Below are 19,192 nucleotides of genomic sequence, written 5' to 3' on the forward strand. Positions count from 1 at the left end.
AAATACTGCTGTTTTAGAGCTCAGGGATTCTTGAAAGACAATCAACTTTTTTCCCACAAATATTTGTCTTAATATTAACAACATTTTAAATATACACTACCGTTCAAAAGTTTGGAGTCACTTAGAAATGTCCTTGTTTTCGAAAGAAAATCATTTTTTTTGTCCATTAAAATAACATCAAATTGATCAGAAATACAGTGTAGACATTGTTAATGTTGTAAATGGCTATTGTAGCGGTAAACGGCTGATTTGTAATGGAATATCTACATAAGCGTACGGAGGCCCATTATCAGCAACCATCAGTCCTGTGTTCCAATGGCACATTGTGTTTGCTAATCCAAGTTTATCATTTTAAAAGGCCAGAATAGAAAGAGGAGTGGGATGCCCAGGTCTGTTTCTCAAACTAGACACTAATGTATTTGTCCTCTTGCTCAGTTGTGCACAGGGGCCTCCCACTCCTCTTTCTATTCTGGTTAGAGCCAGTTTGCGCTGTTCTGTGAAGGGAGTAGTACACAGCGTTGTACGAGATCTTCAGTTTCTTGGCAATTTCTCGCATGGAATAGCCTTCATTTCACAGAACAAGAATACCCTTGTTGAACAGTAGTGTATATTTTGATAGACCAATCACCTCCTATTTGTATTTATTTTTCATAAAATGCAACTTACTGGATTTTTTTCAACTCCGCGAAGCATTATTATCCAACAAGTGTTTAAAAGCCTTGGTTGTTTAATTGTAACATTAGATTATTCAGATCTCCAAATGTAATTTGCTTTTTTTAATAGCACTATTACATGCTCCATGGCTAATTTCGTTAGCATTTTGGCATGCTTTTCTAGATTTAGAACATAGATCAACATTTTTAAAGCAAATATTATCCCTTAGGTCTAGCACAGCAAGTACGTCAATTGTTTAAGCATATTTTGAAGAACAGTGATTAAGGGGGTTAGCCATCAGTGACAGAGTTGACAAGCCACTGATGGAGTTGACAACAGATATTCAAAACTGACATACTCTCTGCCTCTAAAAATAAGTTTATTTGTAAAATATGGAAAATGATTCATTTGAAAATCCCCAATTAAAACATAACCATTCTATCAAATCTTTCAGCACTCTGGCGGAGTTGACGTTAGACAAAAATCTGGTGGAGTTTATGTTTTACGGAGTTGAGAGAAATGGTATACACTGTAGCAATTTCGTTTTTCCTGACTCTAAAACCTAATTAAATTCTATTTTAATCTGTCAGGCAGATGGAGTTGACAGTTTATAGTTGTGACCATGGTGATTGCAATATTGTTTGTTTAAATCTATCAAAAGTAGACAACTTTACACAGCATGACATGTATAAGGTCCTTATGGTATAGCTGACCCTGCTAATTCCTGATTCATTTAGGATTTTAGACAAATCTGACGGAGTTTACCAAATCTCCAGACACATCTTTTAGGAATCAAAGTTTTGAAATAAATATTATTTAAAGTAATAGAGGGCTATTGCAAGAAACTACATACGTAAAGTGTTTTAGTTAATATCCATTATTCCAGGCATAGAGCTGACATGGACATTAATATTGAAAGTATTTAGAAAATTCCCAAAACAAATCTTTTTCCTTATAAAATTCCCCGAAATGTAACTTTTATGCTCAAATAATGCAACAAAATTCATTTTTTTCAACTGTAAAAGAATAAGTTTCCCTGCTGGACAAGGATTGTCACGAATTTCAAGAATCCCTGAGCTAATTTCCTGCTATTCTACACATTTTGCCATGAGGCTGAGAGAAAATGTTGCAGTTATAAAGCTAATTTCCTGTAAATCTAAAGATTTAGTCTTCATATGCTATCTGGAGGGCCTGACCTCATGTCACTATTTCTATTATTATTTAAATTGTTTATCTTTAACTCTGCATTGTTGGAAAATGACCCAGAAGTAAGCATTTTCACTGTTAGTCTACGCCTGTTGTTTACGAAGCATGTGACAAATACAATTTGATTTGTTTTGACTATATCTGAAGACTAAATACAGTATGTAGTGTTGGAATGCCCTATTACGAGCGCATGACACACAAGAAGCAGTATGTCACGCTCTGGCTCCGGGACTCTGTATGTTGAGCCAGGGTGTGTTCGTTTCTTTGTGTTCTGTTTCTTGGTTGGGTTGTTCTAGGTTGTTGTGTTTCTTTGTTTGAGTGACTCCCAATCAGAGGTAACGAGTGTCAGCTGTTGGCTCGTTGTCTCTGATTGGGAGCCATATTTAAACTGTCTGTTTTCACCTTGTGTTTGTGGGTTTTTGTTCCTAGTCAGTCATTGTCACTGTGGACTTCACGAATCGTTAGTTGTTTTGTTGTTTCGTGTTTCGCTTTAATTAAATAAAGCATCATGTTCGTGCAACACGCTGCGCTTTGGTCTACTCCTTTCCAAGACGATCGTGACAGAAAAACCCACCATACAACGACCAAGCAGCGTGTCCAGACGGAGGCAGACTGGACATGGGAGGAAGCGCCGGGAAAGGAGATGGAGAGGCTGGCGATGGCCCAGGTGGGCAAAGTGTGGTCCTGGGAGGACATGCTCGGGGGCAAGGGACCTTGGGGTAGGATCAAGGCCCTGGCGAGAGAGGAGCAGCGGCGTCAGCAGTGCCATTGTCGGACGGACGAGAGGCACCCCCAAGAATTTTTTAGAGGGGGGCACAGGGCATGGACGACGGGGCTGACGGAGGCAGAGAAGGGGCGTATTCAAAAGGCCACCAGGTTACGGGGGCCACTGGTCAAAGTAGGGAAAGGAGGTTTAGAGGCACGGCGAGAGGTACTGGGGTGTGTTACCAGTCCGGTCCGGCCCGTTCCAGTTCCCGGAGTAGAGCCAGTGGTGTGTGTCCCCAGTATGGTCCGGCCTGTTACGGCCCCTCGCACCAAATGGACGGTGCGCGTCTCCAGCCCGGTCCGGCCTGTTCCTGCCTCTCGCACCAAGCCTACGGTGTGCGTCGCCAGTCCTGCCCGGCCTGTTCCTGCTCCACGCACCAAACCTACGGTGTGCGTCGACAGCCCTGCCCGGCCTGTTCCTGCTCCACGCACCAAGTCTACGGTGTGCGTCGCCAGCCCTGCCCGGCCTGTTCCTGCTCCACGCGCCAAACCTACGGTGTGCGTCGCCAGCCCAGCCCGGCCTGTTCCTGCTCCACGTACCAAGTCTACGGTGTGCGTCGCCAGCCCTGCCCGGCCTGTTCCTGCTCCACGCACCAAGTCTACGGTGTGCGTCGCCAGCCCTGCCCGGCCTGTTCCTGCTCCACGCACCAAGCCTACGGTGTGCGTCGCCAGCCCTGCCCGGCCTGTTCCTGCTCCACGCACCAAGCCTACGGTATGCGTCGTCAGCCCAGCCCGGCCTGTCCCTGCTCCACGCACCAAGCCTACGGGGTGCGTCGCCAGCCCTGTCCGGCCTGTCCCTGCTCCACGCACCAGGTCTACGGTGTGCGTCGTCAGCCCAGCCCGGCCTGTCCCTGCTCCACGCACCAAGCCTACGGGGTGCGTCGTCAGCCTGGTCCAGCCCGTCCCTGCCACTCGCACCAAGCCAGGGGTGCGAGTCGTCAGCCTGGTCCAGCCCGTTCCTGCCACTCGCACCAAGCCAGGGGTGCGAGTCGTCAGCCTGGTTCAGCCCGTTCCTGCTACTCGCACCAAGCCCGGGGTGCGAGTCGTCAGCCTGGTAAGACCGGTCAGCTGCTCCACAACGGAGCGTAAGCAATCCGCTCCGTCATTGTCCAGTCCAGATCCAGCCAGCGGGGTCAGACCGGACCAGGGGCGCTATGGGGGATTGTTTGGAGGGTGGTGGGCAAGGCCGGGGCCAGAACCGCCGCCGAGGAGGTATGCCCGCCCAGCCCTCCCTTGTTTAGCCCTTATTGAGGCGCGGTCGCAGTCCACGCCTTTAGGGGGGGGTACTGTCACGCTCTGGCTCCGGGACTCTGTATGTTGAGCCAGGGTGTGTTCGTTTCTTTGTGTTCTGTTTCTTGGTTGGGTTGTTCTAGGTTGTTGTGTTTCTTTGTTTGAGTGACTCCCAATCAGAGGTAACGAGTGTCAGCTGTTGGCTCGTTGTCTCTGATTGGGAGCCATATTTAAACTGTCTGTTTTCACCTTGTGTTTGTGGGTTTTTGTTCCTAGTCAGTCATTGTCACTGTGGACTTCACGAATCGTTAGTTGTTTTGTTGTTTCGTGTTTCGCTTTAATTAAATAAAGCATCATGTTCGTGCAACACGCTGCGCTTTGGTCTACTCCTTTCCAAGACGATCGTGACACAGTAGTGATCGTTAAATGTGAGCTCTTTCCCGACGTTAGCATTTGTATAGTCCCCAAGGCTTATTTACATTTTACATTTTAGTCATTTAGCAGACGCTCTTATCCAGAGCGACTTACAGTTAGTGAGTGCATACATATTATTATTATTATTATTATTATTATTTTATTTTTTCATACTTCTATGGAACTCCCTGAAATAGCTTGATGGTTGCTGTATCTGTGTCCTCCCTCCCTCCCTCCTCTTCTACTGAGAGAACATGCAGTTCCTCCTCTCCATGTGTCTGTACACCTGGTGCTGCAGTGAACACAGAGAGCCATATAGAGCTATATCTGGCTCCATCGTAGGAGGCGACTTCACATAGCTACAGTTGAAGTCGGAGGTTTACATACACTTAGGTTGGAGTCATTAAAACTTGTTTTTCAACCACTCCACACATTTCTTGTTAACAAACTATAGTTTTGGCAAGTCAGTTAGGACATCTACTTTGTGTACAGTGAGGGAAAAAAGTATTTGATCCCCTGCTGATTTTGTACGTTTGCCCACTGACAAAGAAATGATCAGTCTATAATTTTAATGGTAGGTTTATTTGAACAGTGAGAGACAGAATAACAACAAAAACATCCAGAAAAACGCATGTCAAAAATGTTATAAATTGATTTGCATTTTAATGAGGGAAATAAGTATTTGACCCCCTCTCAATCAGAAAGATTTCTGGCTCCCAGGTGTATTTTATACAGTTAACGAGCTGAGATTAGGAGCACACTCTTAAAGGGAGTGCTCCTAATCTCAGTTTGTTACCTGTATAAAATACACCTGTCCACAGAAGCAATCAATCAATCAGATTCCAAACTCTCCACCATGGCCAAGACCAAAGAGCTCTCCATGGATGTCAGGGACAAGATTGTAGACCTACACAAGGCTGGAATGGGCTACAAGACCATCGCCAAGCAGCTTGGTGAGAAGGTGACAACAGTTGGTGCGATTATTCGCAAATGGAAGAAACACAAAATAACTGTCAATCTCCCTCGGCCTGGGGCTCCATGCAAGATCTCACCTTGTGGAGTTGCAATGATCATGAGAACGGTGAGGAATCAGCCCAGAATTACAAGGGAGGATCTTGTCAATGATCTCAAGGCAGCTGGGACCATAGTCACCAAGAAAACAATTGGTAACACACTACGCCGTGAAGGACTGAAATCCTGCAGCGCCCGCAAGGTCCTCTCCTCAAGAAAGCACATATACAGGGCTGTTTGAAGTTTGCCAATGAACATCTGAATGATTCAGAGGAGAACTGGGTGAAAGTGTTGTGGTCAGATGAGACCAAAATCGAGCTCTTTGGCATCAACTCAACTCGCCGTGTTTGGTGGAGGAGGAATGCTGCCTATGACCCCAAGAACACCATCCCCACCGTCAAACATGGAGGTGTAAACATTATGCTTTGGGGGTGTTTTTCTGCTAAGGGGACAGGACAACTTCACCGCATCAAAGGGACGATGGACGGGGCCATGTACCGTCAATTCTTGGGTGAGAACCTCCTTCCCTCAGCCAGGGCATTGAAAATGGGTCGTGGATGGGTATTCCAGCATGACAATGACCCAAAACACACGGCCAAGGCAACAAAGGAGTGGCTCAAGAAGAAGCACATTAAGGTCCTGGAGTGGCCTAGCCAGTCTCCAGACCTTAATCCCATAGAAAATCTGTGGAGGGAGCTGAAGGTTCGAGTTGCCAAAACGTCAGCCTCGAAACCTTAATGACTTGGAGAAGAGAATATCTGCAAAGAGGAGTGGAACAAAATCCCTCCTGAGATGTTTGCAAACCTGGTGGCCAACTACAAGAAACGTCTGACCTCTGTGATTGCCAACAAGGGTTTTGCCACCAAGTACTAAGTCATGTTATGCAGAGGGGTCAAATACTTATTTCCCTCATTAAAATGCAAATCAATTGATAACATTTTGACATGCGTTTTTCTTGATTTTTGTTGTTGTTATTCTGTCTCTCACTGTTCAAATAAACCTACCATTAAAATTATAGACTGATCATTTCTTTGTCAGTGGGCAAACATACAAAATCAGCAGGCGATCAAATACTTTTTTTCCCTCACTGTATGACACAAGTAATTTTTCCAACAATTGTTTACAGACAGATTATTTCACTTATAATTTACTGTATCACAATTCCAGTGGGTCAGAAGTTTACATACACTAAGTTGACTGTGCCTTTAAACAGTTTGGAAAATTCCAGAAAATGATGTCATGGCTTTAGAAGGTTCTGATAGGCTAATTGACATAATTTGAGTCAATTGGAGGTGTACCTGTGGATGTATTTCAAGGCCTACCTTCAAACTCAGTGCTTCTTTGCTTGACATCATGGAAAAATCAAAAGAAATCAGCCAAGACCTCAGAAAAAAAATTGTAGACCTCCACAAGTCTGGTTCATCCTTGGGAGCAATTTCCAAATGCCTGAAGTTACCTCGTTCATCTGTACAAACAATAGTACGCAAGTATAAACACCATGCATACCGCTCAGGAAGGAGACACGTTCTGTCTCCTAGAGATGAACGTACTTTGGTGCGAAAAGTGCGAATCAATCCCAGAACAACAGAAAAGGACCTTGGAAACAGGTACAAAAGTATCTATATCCACAGTAAAACGAGTCCTATATCGACATAACCTGAAAGGCCGCTCAGCAAGGACAAAGCCAGTGCTCCAAAACCGCCATAGAAAAGCCAGACTACGGTTCGCAACTGCACATGGGGACAAAGATCGTACTTTTTGGAGAAATGTCCTCTGGTCTGATGAAACAAAAATAGAACTGTTTGGCCATAATGACAATCGTTATGTTTGGAGGAAAAAAGGGGGTTGCTTGCAAGCCGAACAACACCATCCCAACCGTGAAGCACGGGGTGGCAGCATCATGCTGTGGGGGTGCTTTGCTGCAGGAGGGACTGGTGCACTTCACAAAATAGATGGCATTATGAGGAAGGAAAATCAGGAAGTTAAAGCTTGGTCGCAAATGGGTCTTCCAAATGGACAATGACCCCAAGCATACTTGCAAAGTTGTGGCAAAATGGCTTAAGGACAACAAAGTCAAGGTATTGGAGTGGCCATCACAAAGCCCTGACCTCAATCCTATAGAACATTTGTGGGCAGAACTGAAAAAGCGTGTGGAGCCAGGAGGCCTACAAACCTGACTCAGTTACACCAGCTCTGTCAGGAGGAATGGGCCAACATTCACCCAACTTATTGTGGGAAGCTTGTGGAAGGCTACCCGAAACGTTTGACCCAAGTTAAACAATTTAAAGGCAATGCTACCAAATACCAATTGAACGTATGTAAACTTCTGACCCACTGGGAATGTGATGAAAGAAATAAAAGCGGAAATAAATCATTCTCTCTACTATTATTCTGACATTTCACATTCTCAAAATAAAAAATAAAGTGGTGATCCTAACTGACCTAAGACGGGGAATTTTGTAAAACTGAGTTTAAATGTATTTGGCTAAGGTGGAAGTAAACTTCCGACTTCAACTGTACATTAAAGCTGCAATCTGGAGTTTGTGTATTCATCCCCAACGGCAGCCCCGACACCACTTGCAGGGCTGGAGAAATGTAAGGCATTTCTAAGTTATTCTTCAACAATCAATGGGTATAGGGCAGTCTATCATGGAATGACCATTGAACAGCAGGAAATCTTGCAGATTATGCCTTTTAAAAACTCGTCTTCCATCTTATAACTGGTAGAACAACTATAATAACAAATAGAATATCTTCTGTTCTAGATTTAATTTCTTTCAAAAAATAAAACACCATATTAAATAACAGAAGAATATCTAAAATGTTCCTTATGCAAAACCATATCTGAGACTCAGAGCATACAAAATAATTTTACAATTAAACTGTTTTCAAATGTAATTCGATACATATCAGGGTTAATTTGCTCATCTATGGCCATAATATTGGGTGAAATTACATTCATTAGACCTATGATTCATTATTCATTACAGCTACATAATTTAATGTATTAAATGAATAGTTTAGTTCCAAAACGACATAAAAAACACTTTGAAGCTAATTTCTGAAGCTTCTATACTGCAATATACACTGAGTGTAATAGACAATAAGAACACCTTCCTAATATTGAGAATGGTCTCCCCCCCTGGCTGGATGTCCTTTGGGTGGTGGACCATTCTTGATACACACAGGAAACTGTTGAGCGTGAAAAACCCAGCAGCATTGCAGTTTTTGACACAAACCGGTGCGACTGGCACCTACTACCATACCCCGTTCAAAGACACATAAATATTTTGTCTTGCCCATTCACCCTCTGAATGGCACACATACACAATCCATGTCTCAATTGTCTCAGGCTTAAAAATATCCTTCTTTAACCTGTCTCCTCCCATTCATCTACACTGATTTGAAGTGGATTTAACAAATTACATTAATAGGGGATCATAGCATTCACCTGATCAGTCTATGTCATGGAAAGAGCAGGTGCTCTTAATGTTTTATGCACTCAGTGTTGTCTACACACCATAGAAATACAATGGATTTTACACAGCATACTATGATTCCCAGAGTACATTTCAACTCCCAGGGTGCAATGCTCCGCCCAGGGCTGCTGGCTGGCTACTAATAAAATTATAATGCTGAAATATACGTTCATGTCATTGTCACTCAAAAATAATTCGAATTTAGTTGCTAATAGAATAACGCTACAAAGCAAATGTAATGTGTAAAATCGTTTTTTATGTTGTTTCGGAAGTAAACCTCCCTTGCACTGCACTGCTTTGTAACACCTTTTGCATAGTTGTTTCAGTGGGCTGGTCCTCATCATCTGCTCTATAAGCAAAGTATTCTTATAGTTCGCTTCTGGAGCCAGTTTTGTCAACAAGCTGCTGGAGTGGAGGTATGATGTTTTCGTTAGAAGAAGCCATGCTGACGGCATTTTCTCTCTCCTCTCTTGCTTCTCAAAAGTGTCTGGCACTGTGTCAGCTGCATGTGCAAGCGCAAGTAGCCTGGCTAGCTAACTACTGCCACCTTGAGAAGATTCAGACCAATTACTAGACAGACTCGATCATCTCAGTCCGTATATGACGTGAGACACATTTGACAAAAGTACCGAAAGTACTAGTACCAAACCGTTTTTCATGTTCTAGTATCAAAAAAGGACAGAGGTTTTGGTATACCGTGCAACACTACAGTAGATGTGAGAGCTATACCTGCATAGACCAAATCACTGTGTCATTGCAATGTCATCTGGCTATCCAATCCCCCTCTTACTCCCCCTTATCTGCCAAAAGGGTTCCCTGGTTGTTTTACACAAGTGAATAATTCAGTGTAGTTGGGATAATTGGACTACTTTGTGGTTGGTTAGCTCCATGGCATTCGGATTGTGCTTCGGATAGGAAGCTGTGTTGGTAGGGAGGTGGCAGGTACTTGAGCCTGATTAAACCTCTTGGTTCTGTGTTCCCGTTCCATATAAGGGGCCACAGTGCTGCGCTGCTGAAGCCGTTAAGGCGTCCACATATAATTGTTCGGTTTGCTCCTAGCAGAACTCGGCTAGGCGAAGCAAACGTCTGTGCTCGCATACTCCCTGAAGCAGGGGTTATCAAAGTGGGTTCTAGTTTGGTAGAGGTCCTGCAGGGGGCCAGATAAAAAAATATAAAAAAGTTTAATCTGGCCAAGGGATCCGTGGAATAAGTTTAGACGGTGTAATACAAAACAATACAATGTAATATTATTCATTTACAATTTATGTTCTTAACCCTGGGCAACATGGGCCTTGGAAGCTCACAGGGATATTGGTATCCACAGTACTCCACCAATTATACATTTTTCAACTCGATACTTATTGTATTCCCCCAAAATGCACTGTAATTTAAAGTAACTGTCCAGTAGAAATCTCACTTTTAAAAGTTCACATTCCGTTAGCTCATACCCAAATAATAATGTTGACTCATCCTATACTTGTATTTGTGGCCAAAGCATAAATTGGGGGGAAAAAAAACACATTAAAAAAATCACCTCAAACAGCTTATCAGATGACCGTTTTCAAAAATGCTTGCTATTTCTTCATTGGCCAATCAGCGGTCTACTTGCATTAATATTTTTTGTGACCGGTATTTGCCCACACCATTCTGTTGTTGGGGTACGCCCATACCACTCCAACACAGAAAAGCTGCTTTGTAACATGCTTAATATAAATGTTTTGGAAGGAAAACTATTTAACTCATATTGTAATTCATTATTGGTCATATTTCATAGAAATCTGGAAACACTGGACAGTTACCTTAAGCTTTAAAAAGGCAAGGTTTTCTCTCTGCCTCATGGCAAAATGTGTATAATTACAGGAAATTAGCTTGAAAACGGCAAAATTATCTCCAATGCCAAGAGGTGGGCCTTTAAATTGTTCCTTCCCAATGCCCGAGACTTGGTTCGGCCATGCACTGCCGAAGTCATGGTAAACTCCTTGTATGCTATTATTTTATATCTCACTCAAGTTGTGTTGTGATTATGAGGGGGTCCCTGATGAATTTGCTATCACAAAAGGGATCCCTGGCCCCAAATAGTTTGAAAACCCCAGCCCTAAAGACCTTCGCTTGAAAAATTAGAATAAAGTGACAATATTACTGTTGTTTGGCCCTCTTGAGCCACCATAGCAACAACATAGCCAGAAACACTTCCTTAAAATAGTCCAAGATAAGATAAATCAAGAAATCTGTATTACATTTTTACATTTTTGCTTAGGAGATCTTAGTTGTGCAATTTTACAACTAACTAAGATGTTTGGGGCAGTATTTCTCAAGTGAAATAAATTGCATGAAAATTAGTCATCTCTCATTGAATGACAACAAACACTTCATTGAAGAATGCTGTCCATAGTTCCCACTTCCACTAGGAGTAGTACTGTTGACCAATCACCGACGAAGGGGCGTAGACTTCAGCTACTGAACTTCGACTTTCCTCAATATTTTTGTGTGTGTGCACAACAGCCCAAAAAAAACCCTGCCAAACACCAAAACAAACAAAAACATCACAAAATGTTGTCATAATATATGCGCAAACTGTTTAGACTGGGAAGCATGCGACAGGCTTTACGCTACTCTTCCCCCTGCTGGCCAGAGCTATAACTACTACCATACTTGAACACAGTGTAGAAGTGCTGCGTTCCAATATTCTATATATTATATACACTACATGACCAAAAGTATGTGGACACCTGCTCGTCGAACATCTCATTCCAAAATCATGGGCATTAATATGGAGTTGGTTCCCCCTTTGCTGCTATGACAGCCTCCATCTCCTGGGAAGGCTTTCCACTAGATGTTGGAACATTGGTGCAGGGACTTGCTTCCTTTCAGCCACAAGAGCATTAGTGTTGTCGGGCACAGATGTTGGGCGATTCGGCCTGGCTCGCAGTCTGCGTTCCAATTCATCCCAAAGGTGTTCGATGGGGTTGAGGTCAGGGCTCTGTGCAGATCAGTTAAGTTCTTCCACACCGATCTCGACAAACCATTTCTGTATGGACCTCACTTTGTGCATGGGGGCATTGTCATGCTGAAACAGGAAAGGTTCTTCCCCAAACTGTTGCCACAAAGTTGGAAGCACAAAATCGTCTAGAATGTCATTGTATGCTGTAACGTTAAGATTTCCCTTCACTGGAACTAATGGGCCTAGCCCGAACCATGAAAAATAGCCCCAGACCATTATTCCTCCTCCACCAAATTTAACAGTTCGCACTATGCATTGGGGCAGGTAGCATTCTCCTGACATCCGCCAAACCCAGAAATGGGGAAGCATGATTCATCACTCCAGCGAATGCATTTCTACTGCTCCAGAGTACAATGGCGGCAAGCTTTACACCACTCCAGCCGACGCTTGGCATTGCGCATGGTGATCTTAGGCTTGTGTGCGGCTGCTCGGGCATGAAAACCCATTTTATGAAGCTCTTGACGAGCTTGTGCTGTTCTTGTGCTGACTTTCCTTCCAGAGGCAGTTTGGAACTCGGTAGTGAGTGTTGCAACAGAGGATAGATGATTTTTACACGCTACACGCTTCAGCACTCGGTGGTCCCGTTCTGTGAGCTTGTATGGCCTACTACTTTGTGGCTGAGCCGTTGTTGCGCCTAGACGTTTCCACTTCACAATAACAGCACTTACGGTTGACCGGGGCAGCTCTAGCAGGGCAGAAAGTTGACGAACTGACTTGTTGGAAAGGTGGCATCCTATGACGGTGCCACGTTGAAAGTCACTGAGCTCTTCAGTAAGGCCATTTTACTGCCAACGTTTGGCTATGGAGATTGCATGGCTGTGTGCTCGATTTTATACAGCTATCAGCAACGGATGTGGCTGATATAGCCAAATCTACTAATTTGAAGGCGTGTACACATACTTTTGTATATATAGTGTATATTCTGGGGCAAGAGAGCTAAAAAGTATAATATTAGGGGTTTGGGAAATGCTGAGAAGTACTTTTTGCTGTTTTTCCTTAACCAAATTAATATTGACTCAAACTAAAGGAATATTTTACCTCTCAATCCATCTTAATCAAGACAGTAAACCAGAGTTAAGAGTAGGTCTAAATTACCTCTCAGCAATTGAGTTAGTCACATAGGATTTAATGGTCCTGTTTCAGCCAATGAGAGTATATAAACACTAGATTGCTGATGCTATGTATTGGCCAATGAGATACTTTGAAGCCACCGCAGAATAAGTAGCCCTCCATAGAAATTAATGGAATTCTACAGTATTTAAATTCAATGTTTCAAGGACAAAATTCCATGTAATTATTTTTTATTTTGTTGTTGTAGTGGGGACAGCAAAATAAATAATACTGTTTTTATGTATTGTTTTATTACTGTCTGCCCCAGGACCATGGTGAAACCAAAACAATAACTAAGGTGCTGGGGCCGACAGTAATACTAATGACAGAGCACACAACACAAGCAGTGGGATGGCAGTGGGTAGCAGATTCCTGCTTTAAGGTGTTTGTAATAGAATACACGTGACAAAAATTAATGTAGACATTAATAAATGCATTTCTATTGCTTCATTTCAATGATTAATGGTAAAATAATAATTTTAGCAGTACCATTTTCCCTTGTAAATTTGAAGAAAATTTAAAATGGACTATGACATAAAGCATATTAGTGAGTCGAGTCACGAGTCCCTTGGTAGTGCTAAAAGCTGCGGTCCAACAATTTTTTAATCTAAATTCTGTTACATTGTTGCACATTGTAAGGATAACTAGATAATACAGCTCTCTAACATTTGCTGTTGTAGCTAGTATGTTAAATTATGAAACAAAGAGAGATTTCTGGACAAAAAGTCGCTACCAGTCGAGTCAAAGTCCCCACGGGTCGAGGTTGAGTCACGAGTCATGGAAATCTTGACTCGAGTCCAAGTCAAGTCCCAGTCCTGGACTCGAGTACTACAACTGAAGCATATTCATTGAAATATAAACTGAGTCTATTCTCAACACGTATACGTGTTAATTTAAAGTATTCATCAGTGTTATCTTTCAGAGCAAAATTTACACTGGCACATTTGTTGTGTAACCAGGAATTTATAACAGAATAAAAGGAGAATATGACACCCAACAAATGTTTTATCGTAGCAGCAATCCCTGGGAGGAATATTGGAATATTGCGGATGATGTGTATGCGCTTTTCTGAGGACGCAAGGACAAATGAGGCAGTCTACTATGCTAACGGAATTCTACAACCAGCCTCCCCTATGACCAAGTATTACCGTGGTAACCACCACAAGCTCCTTAGTGACCCACAACGTCCCAGTGAAGTGTGTTTGCGCCATTTCTTAGCTCGGTAAGAGCACATGAAGTTCATCAAAATATCGAGGGGACGGAATCTTCTTGCTCAAGTTAACAAAATGTCTGAACCGAGGCCAACTCCTGTTTAAGTCTGTTTGGTAATTGAATTGGATGTGGAGTTTGAATTACGCAATGGCGTTTTTAGTTATAGCATTTCCATTTTCAATTCATTTTTTCTCCAGCAGTTCGATTGGAATTGAAATATACTTGACCGTTGCTCGGCACGATGTTTTTATTGTGGTTACGTGACAACGAGTGTGTGTGTGAATATGAGTGAGTGTGAGCGAGAGAGAGATAGAGTATGTTTTCAACGAGGATGTGCGGTTCATCTCAACATCCTCATTAAGTGCAGCTTTCTTCAAAACAATTCTGCTCCTGTGCTCTTTATTTGTTATTGAGCGAGGTTTGTCTTATAGCAGTGATCTTAGAGATGCACCAAGCCTAGCTTATAGTGCTCACCATCGATTGTGTCTGTCTGAGAATCAATGCAATAGAATGCAAGCCATTGTTTTTTCAAGCTTTCCAAGCCATTACATCTTTCAATACAATGCACTGTGTTCCATACAAGATTGAGAAAGCTCTCTATATGAGGAATGTATTGAGGGTGGTGTGGTTTGGTTGTACTTTAAATTAAACATAACTTTTAAGCGTTTTGCATCATTTGTTGATGATTTTTGATGTACTAAAAGCGCTCTATATCTTGAAAACTTGACTGCTAACATGTAACATTTCATGGGATTGTATGAACAGTGGACAAATGAACAAAACACTTTTTCGTTCATTTGGTTCGATTCCCACGGGGGACCAGTAAAAAAAATGTAGGCACTCACTAAAACTGTAAGTCGCTCTGGATAAGAGCGTCTGCGAAATGACTCAAATGTAAAACATTTTTTTTTATTTCTGGCATGTATTGGTTTCTCCAATGATTTGTTTAAATCCTGTATAGATAAAACTCTACTGGGTAGTGATGGAATCGTTGCTCACATTTCAAAAGGACTTATGGCCTTTGTTATACTCCCATCTAGTGGAGGAAGGTGCATTTCTACAGAAAAAGGGAATCCCGGACAAGTCCCCAATAATCTTCACGTCAGCGGATAGGCTTGGTTGATATCAGTACATTGCTTTTATTCTTTTGAATAAGAGTTTACATAAAACTGACTGGTATAATGCATTAATAAATGATATAAGCTTGTATGAGCCTTTATAATGTCTAATTAGGCTTTTAATATGTCGTCTTTCTATGACACATTTTCAACTGACTCAAAGTGGATGATGTTTGGACCAGATTTCTATGTGAGGATAAATGCTGATGACAATAATTACAATGCATTATAACGCCATTGTAATGCTTTATACCTGTTGACTTTATTAAAGTATTATCCAATTGTTGATTCATCCTTATTTGAGTCATTGAATATTGTTTCGATACAAGTAGCAAATGGGTGCCGTTTTCTGTCCTTTACCTGTTCCTTCTTCTCTCCCTCCTCTCCATCCTTCTTTCTCTCCATTCCACTCCTACTGTCCTCTCTCCAGCTGTTATAACTGTGGAGGTCTGGACCACCACGCCAAGGAGTGTGGCCTGCCCCCCCAGCCAAAGAAATGCCACTACTGCCAGAGCATCATGCACATGGTGGCCCAATGTCCCCAAAAGGCGCTGGCACCCCCCACTGGCTCTCAGGACCACCTGTACCCCTCTCACTCGGCCCACCTGTACCCCCCCGACGAGGAGGCGCGCTCGGGCTCATCCCCCCTCGAGGGCCCCTCGTCCTCCCCGGAAGAGCCACCCCAGTCGCACCGCGGCGGCCCCCAGAGGTGGAGGAAATAGGCAGGGAGAGGTGTACCCTGACCCCTGACTCCCCTCACCTAAGGAACCCCCTAAATCCCACCCCTAATCTACCTCACACTCGTGAAAAAAATGGGAGGTCTATTTTTTGGGGGACCAGCGAAGCTATGGCAACAATTGCCAGGGTACGGTTGTGTGTGAATGTGTGTGACTGATTGACTGGCTGTCGTCCAGTGGCAGCTATGGCAAACATTGCTGGGCATACGGACTCGTGAATGACTGTGTGTCTGTGTGTGACTTCTCAATCAGTGCAGCTCAAGAGACGAAATGGTCTAAAAGAGAAACAAGGTTGACTGTGAATCTGGGTTGGATGACTGGTGTCATCCGTAACACTTTGAGTGGTAGTTTCTGAATAGGACTCGGTTTCCTTTTAGATTTTGGTCCACCTGTTTCATATTCATATTATATCATTATTCTAAACGTCATGATGCCTCTTTTTTGGCATTAAGACTTTAAAAAAAGGCCTTGATGTAGGCCAGTGTTTACTAATCCTGCATATTTTTGTTTTTCCCCTAGCACTAACACACTTAAATTAAACTCATCGCCAAGTCTTTGATTATTTACAATCAGGTGTGTTAGTGATAAGGCAAAAACTAAAGACATCATTGCAACCAGGTTTCTGCTGGGAAAAGTAGCCTAACTGTCACTCCTGAACCACAGAAGATGAGCTTTTCTAGTTCAGTGGTACTAACAATTGACTGCAGAGTGCTAGTGGGGGAATGGTATCGAATCCAGGCATGTGTGCATTCTTGCTTGTCTGTGAGAGACGTTGTTCCTTTCCTAAAACATAACAATGGCAGACGAGAAGTTTGATCCAGGCTTTGAGATTGGGGCCAACCTCTAGTCGACTTGATATTAACAATTCTGTTTCATGTAATCCTAGATAGATATGCCTTAGATAAGGTGTTGTAGCACTCGAGACATTGCCTGGCTACCCAGACTCCTTGCTCCGGCCAAACGCTAAGCCACGCTTACAGACGTTAGTTTCTTCTCCGCAATGAGTCTGGATCTGAGTACCTCCCCGACCCTTCACCGAATGCGAACACATTTGAGGCCGTCTGATTGGTCCAGAAACCGATGGGTTGGGCCAGAGCCAGAACAAACGTGGGTAAAGCGGCGGTTAGAAAATGTGTCATTGGCTTTGATACTCTGATTGGTTAGAGACGATCCAATCACTGTTGACTTTGTTTTGTACAATGCCCCTCGTGTCCCTCGTTACCACAAACGACTTAAATGATGGCAGACTAAAGTATGTAGTGAACGAGAGAGTAGCAGAATAATTTAGTGTGAGTTGTTAGGCTACTTTAGTCCGTTCTCAAGACCATATATTGAGTGTCTCGGTCTTGTCTCGGTCTCGGATACATTTTTACTCTGTCTTGACTGTCTCGACTCAGTCTCGCACAATGAGGACTCGTAATTTCTTGCCGAGACCAGCGGAGTAAAAACAAATAATCATTATCAGCCCCCTTTCAGTCAACGCATAAAACCGCTTCACCAGGCCAAATATCCACACTCCTTTTATGACACATTTCATACTTACTCATAACAATACTGTCCTTTACTACAGTGCATTCGGAAAGTATTCAGACCCCTTGATTTTTTCCACATTTTGTTATGTTACAGCCTTATTCTAAAATCAATCAAATAATTTTTTTCCCTCATCAATCTACACATAATACCCCATAATGACAAAGTGAAAATAGGTTTTTAGAAATTTTAGAAAATGAGTGTTGTGAGCTCTTTTTTATGGGGGCTATCTTACACAATTTCAATCATGGTCTTTAATTGGACTCTCATTGTTCTGGTCTCGGTCTTGACTCGGACTCGCCCCCCTCCCGGTCTTGGTTTTGACTCGGTCTCACAACACTGCTTAGATAAGAAACCATATTATTTTAAGTTCCAAAACATTGAAAAAATGCCATTATTTAATTGGACTTCTACTATCTAGATTTGGGTTGTTGACTAATTAGTTGAAGATAGTGTCACAGTTTATGAAGTCACGATATAAGTAATTAATATATGTATGAAAGAATAGCATATTATAAAACAATTATTAACTTTAAGTATATAAGAAATTATTGTGCGTAGGATTCTTTATTGTCAAGCACCATCACACCTCTCTCCCTTTGACCTGTGTGACATCACACATTTTACCTGTTCAATCAATGCCCCTCCCCCTTTAAAATATAAAGTAATTTTCTACATTCATGTCACTCTTTATTTCTATCAGTCCATCACACTTTCATCATCCCTCTGTCTGCATTATCAAATATATCTGATCACTCTCTTATCACTCTACCTCTCTCTATCTTTCTATATGTCCCTCTTCTCCTTTCCGATCAAATGCCTAGGGCCTGGAGTCTGCCTGACTTATATAGGTAACACTCTGACCCCTAGTCATAGGCCTAGTATTAGTCAAATCACATACCCTCTACACCTGTCTGATGTCATACCTTTCTAACCCCATATACTCACCCCTGTCCCTCTCCCATCTATGCCTGTGATACCACCTGTTACCCCTCAAAACGGGATCCCAAAACACTGCTGCTCGTGTTTCAAATAGTCCAGAGATTTATTAAGAGCGGGAAAAAAAAGGTAGGGAGAAAAAAAAGTGCTGCTTTTCGTATGACTTGAATCCTCTGCGAGTTTCCAGTAGCGCTTATACTAATGAAACATGACAACACTTCTCTGACCATATTGAATGTGAAAATAACTTATCTGAAGTGGCTCTCCTCACAAAAGTTAATGTGGGTTACTTTGGAATCGTATCTTCTTAATGTGCTGACAAATCAAATGACTTTGTATGACGATGTCAAACTAGCTTGTGTTTTCTAAAGCTCTAAAACAAATTACGTAGACAACCAACAGTTTTTGGTATACATTTCTATAAAAGAGTTTGGCTTTATTTGAAGGCATTTTAATAGTAGGACTTGTTGCTTTACTGTTCCTGCTCCTTTGGAATTTCAAGGGACTATTGCTGAATGTTCAACACTGAGGTTGTTTATGCACAGCTTTTTGAATGTGTGATGTGCATCGAATTGAATCCAATAAGTGGACAACGACAGAGAGGGAAAAAAAGAGAATGGCCAAACCACACAACGAGCACAGCCCAAGCCCAAGCGAGCTGGATCATATGACATTTTTGTACTATGTATTTGATTTTGTTTTACCCACAATTCCTCTCAGGATGATAAACTGTTCTCAGGGAATTAACCAAAAAAATTATATTTTATTATTTTGGGAATCATCCAC

General features: G+C 42.5%; 1 protein-coding gene across 3 annotated transcripts in view; it reads left to right on the forward strand.

The window, feature by feature from the left end:
• The window catches only part of LOC121549336 (protein lin-28 homolog A-like), a 43,358-nt gene extending 26,431 nt beyond the window's left edge, over positions 1–16,927 (forward strand). For 2 of the 3 annotated variants that reach the window (XM_041861194.1, XM_041861196.1), the window contains exon 4: positions 15,619–16,927. In XM_041861194.1, coding sequence (XP_041717128.1) covers positions 15,619–15,922 — 304 coding nt within the window. In that variant the 3' untranslated portion in view covers positions 15,923–16,927. The remainder of the gene's footprint in view (positions 1–15,618) is intronic. The other variant, XM_041861195.1, reaches the window with a different exon arrangement.
• Positions 16,928–19,192: the final 2,265 nt, after the last annotated feature.

Source organism: Coregonus clupeaformis, chromosome 33, assembly GCF_020615455.1.
Source record: "Coregonus clupeaformis isolate EN_2021a chromosome 33, ASM2061545v1, whole genome shotgun sequence".
NCBI lineage: Eukaryota > Metazoa > Chordata > Actinopteri > Salmoniformes > Salmonidae > Coregonus > Coregonus clupeaformis.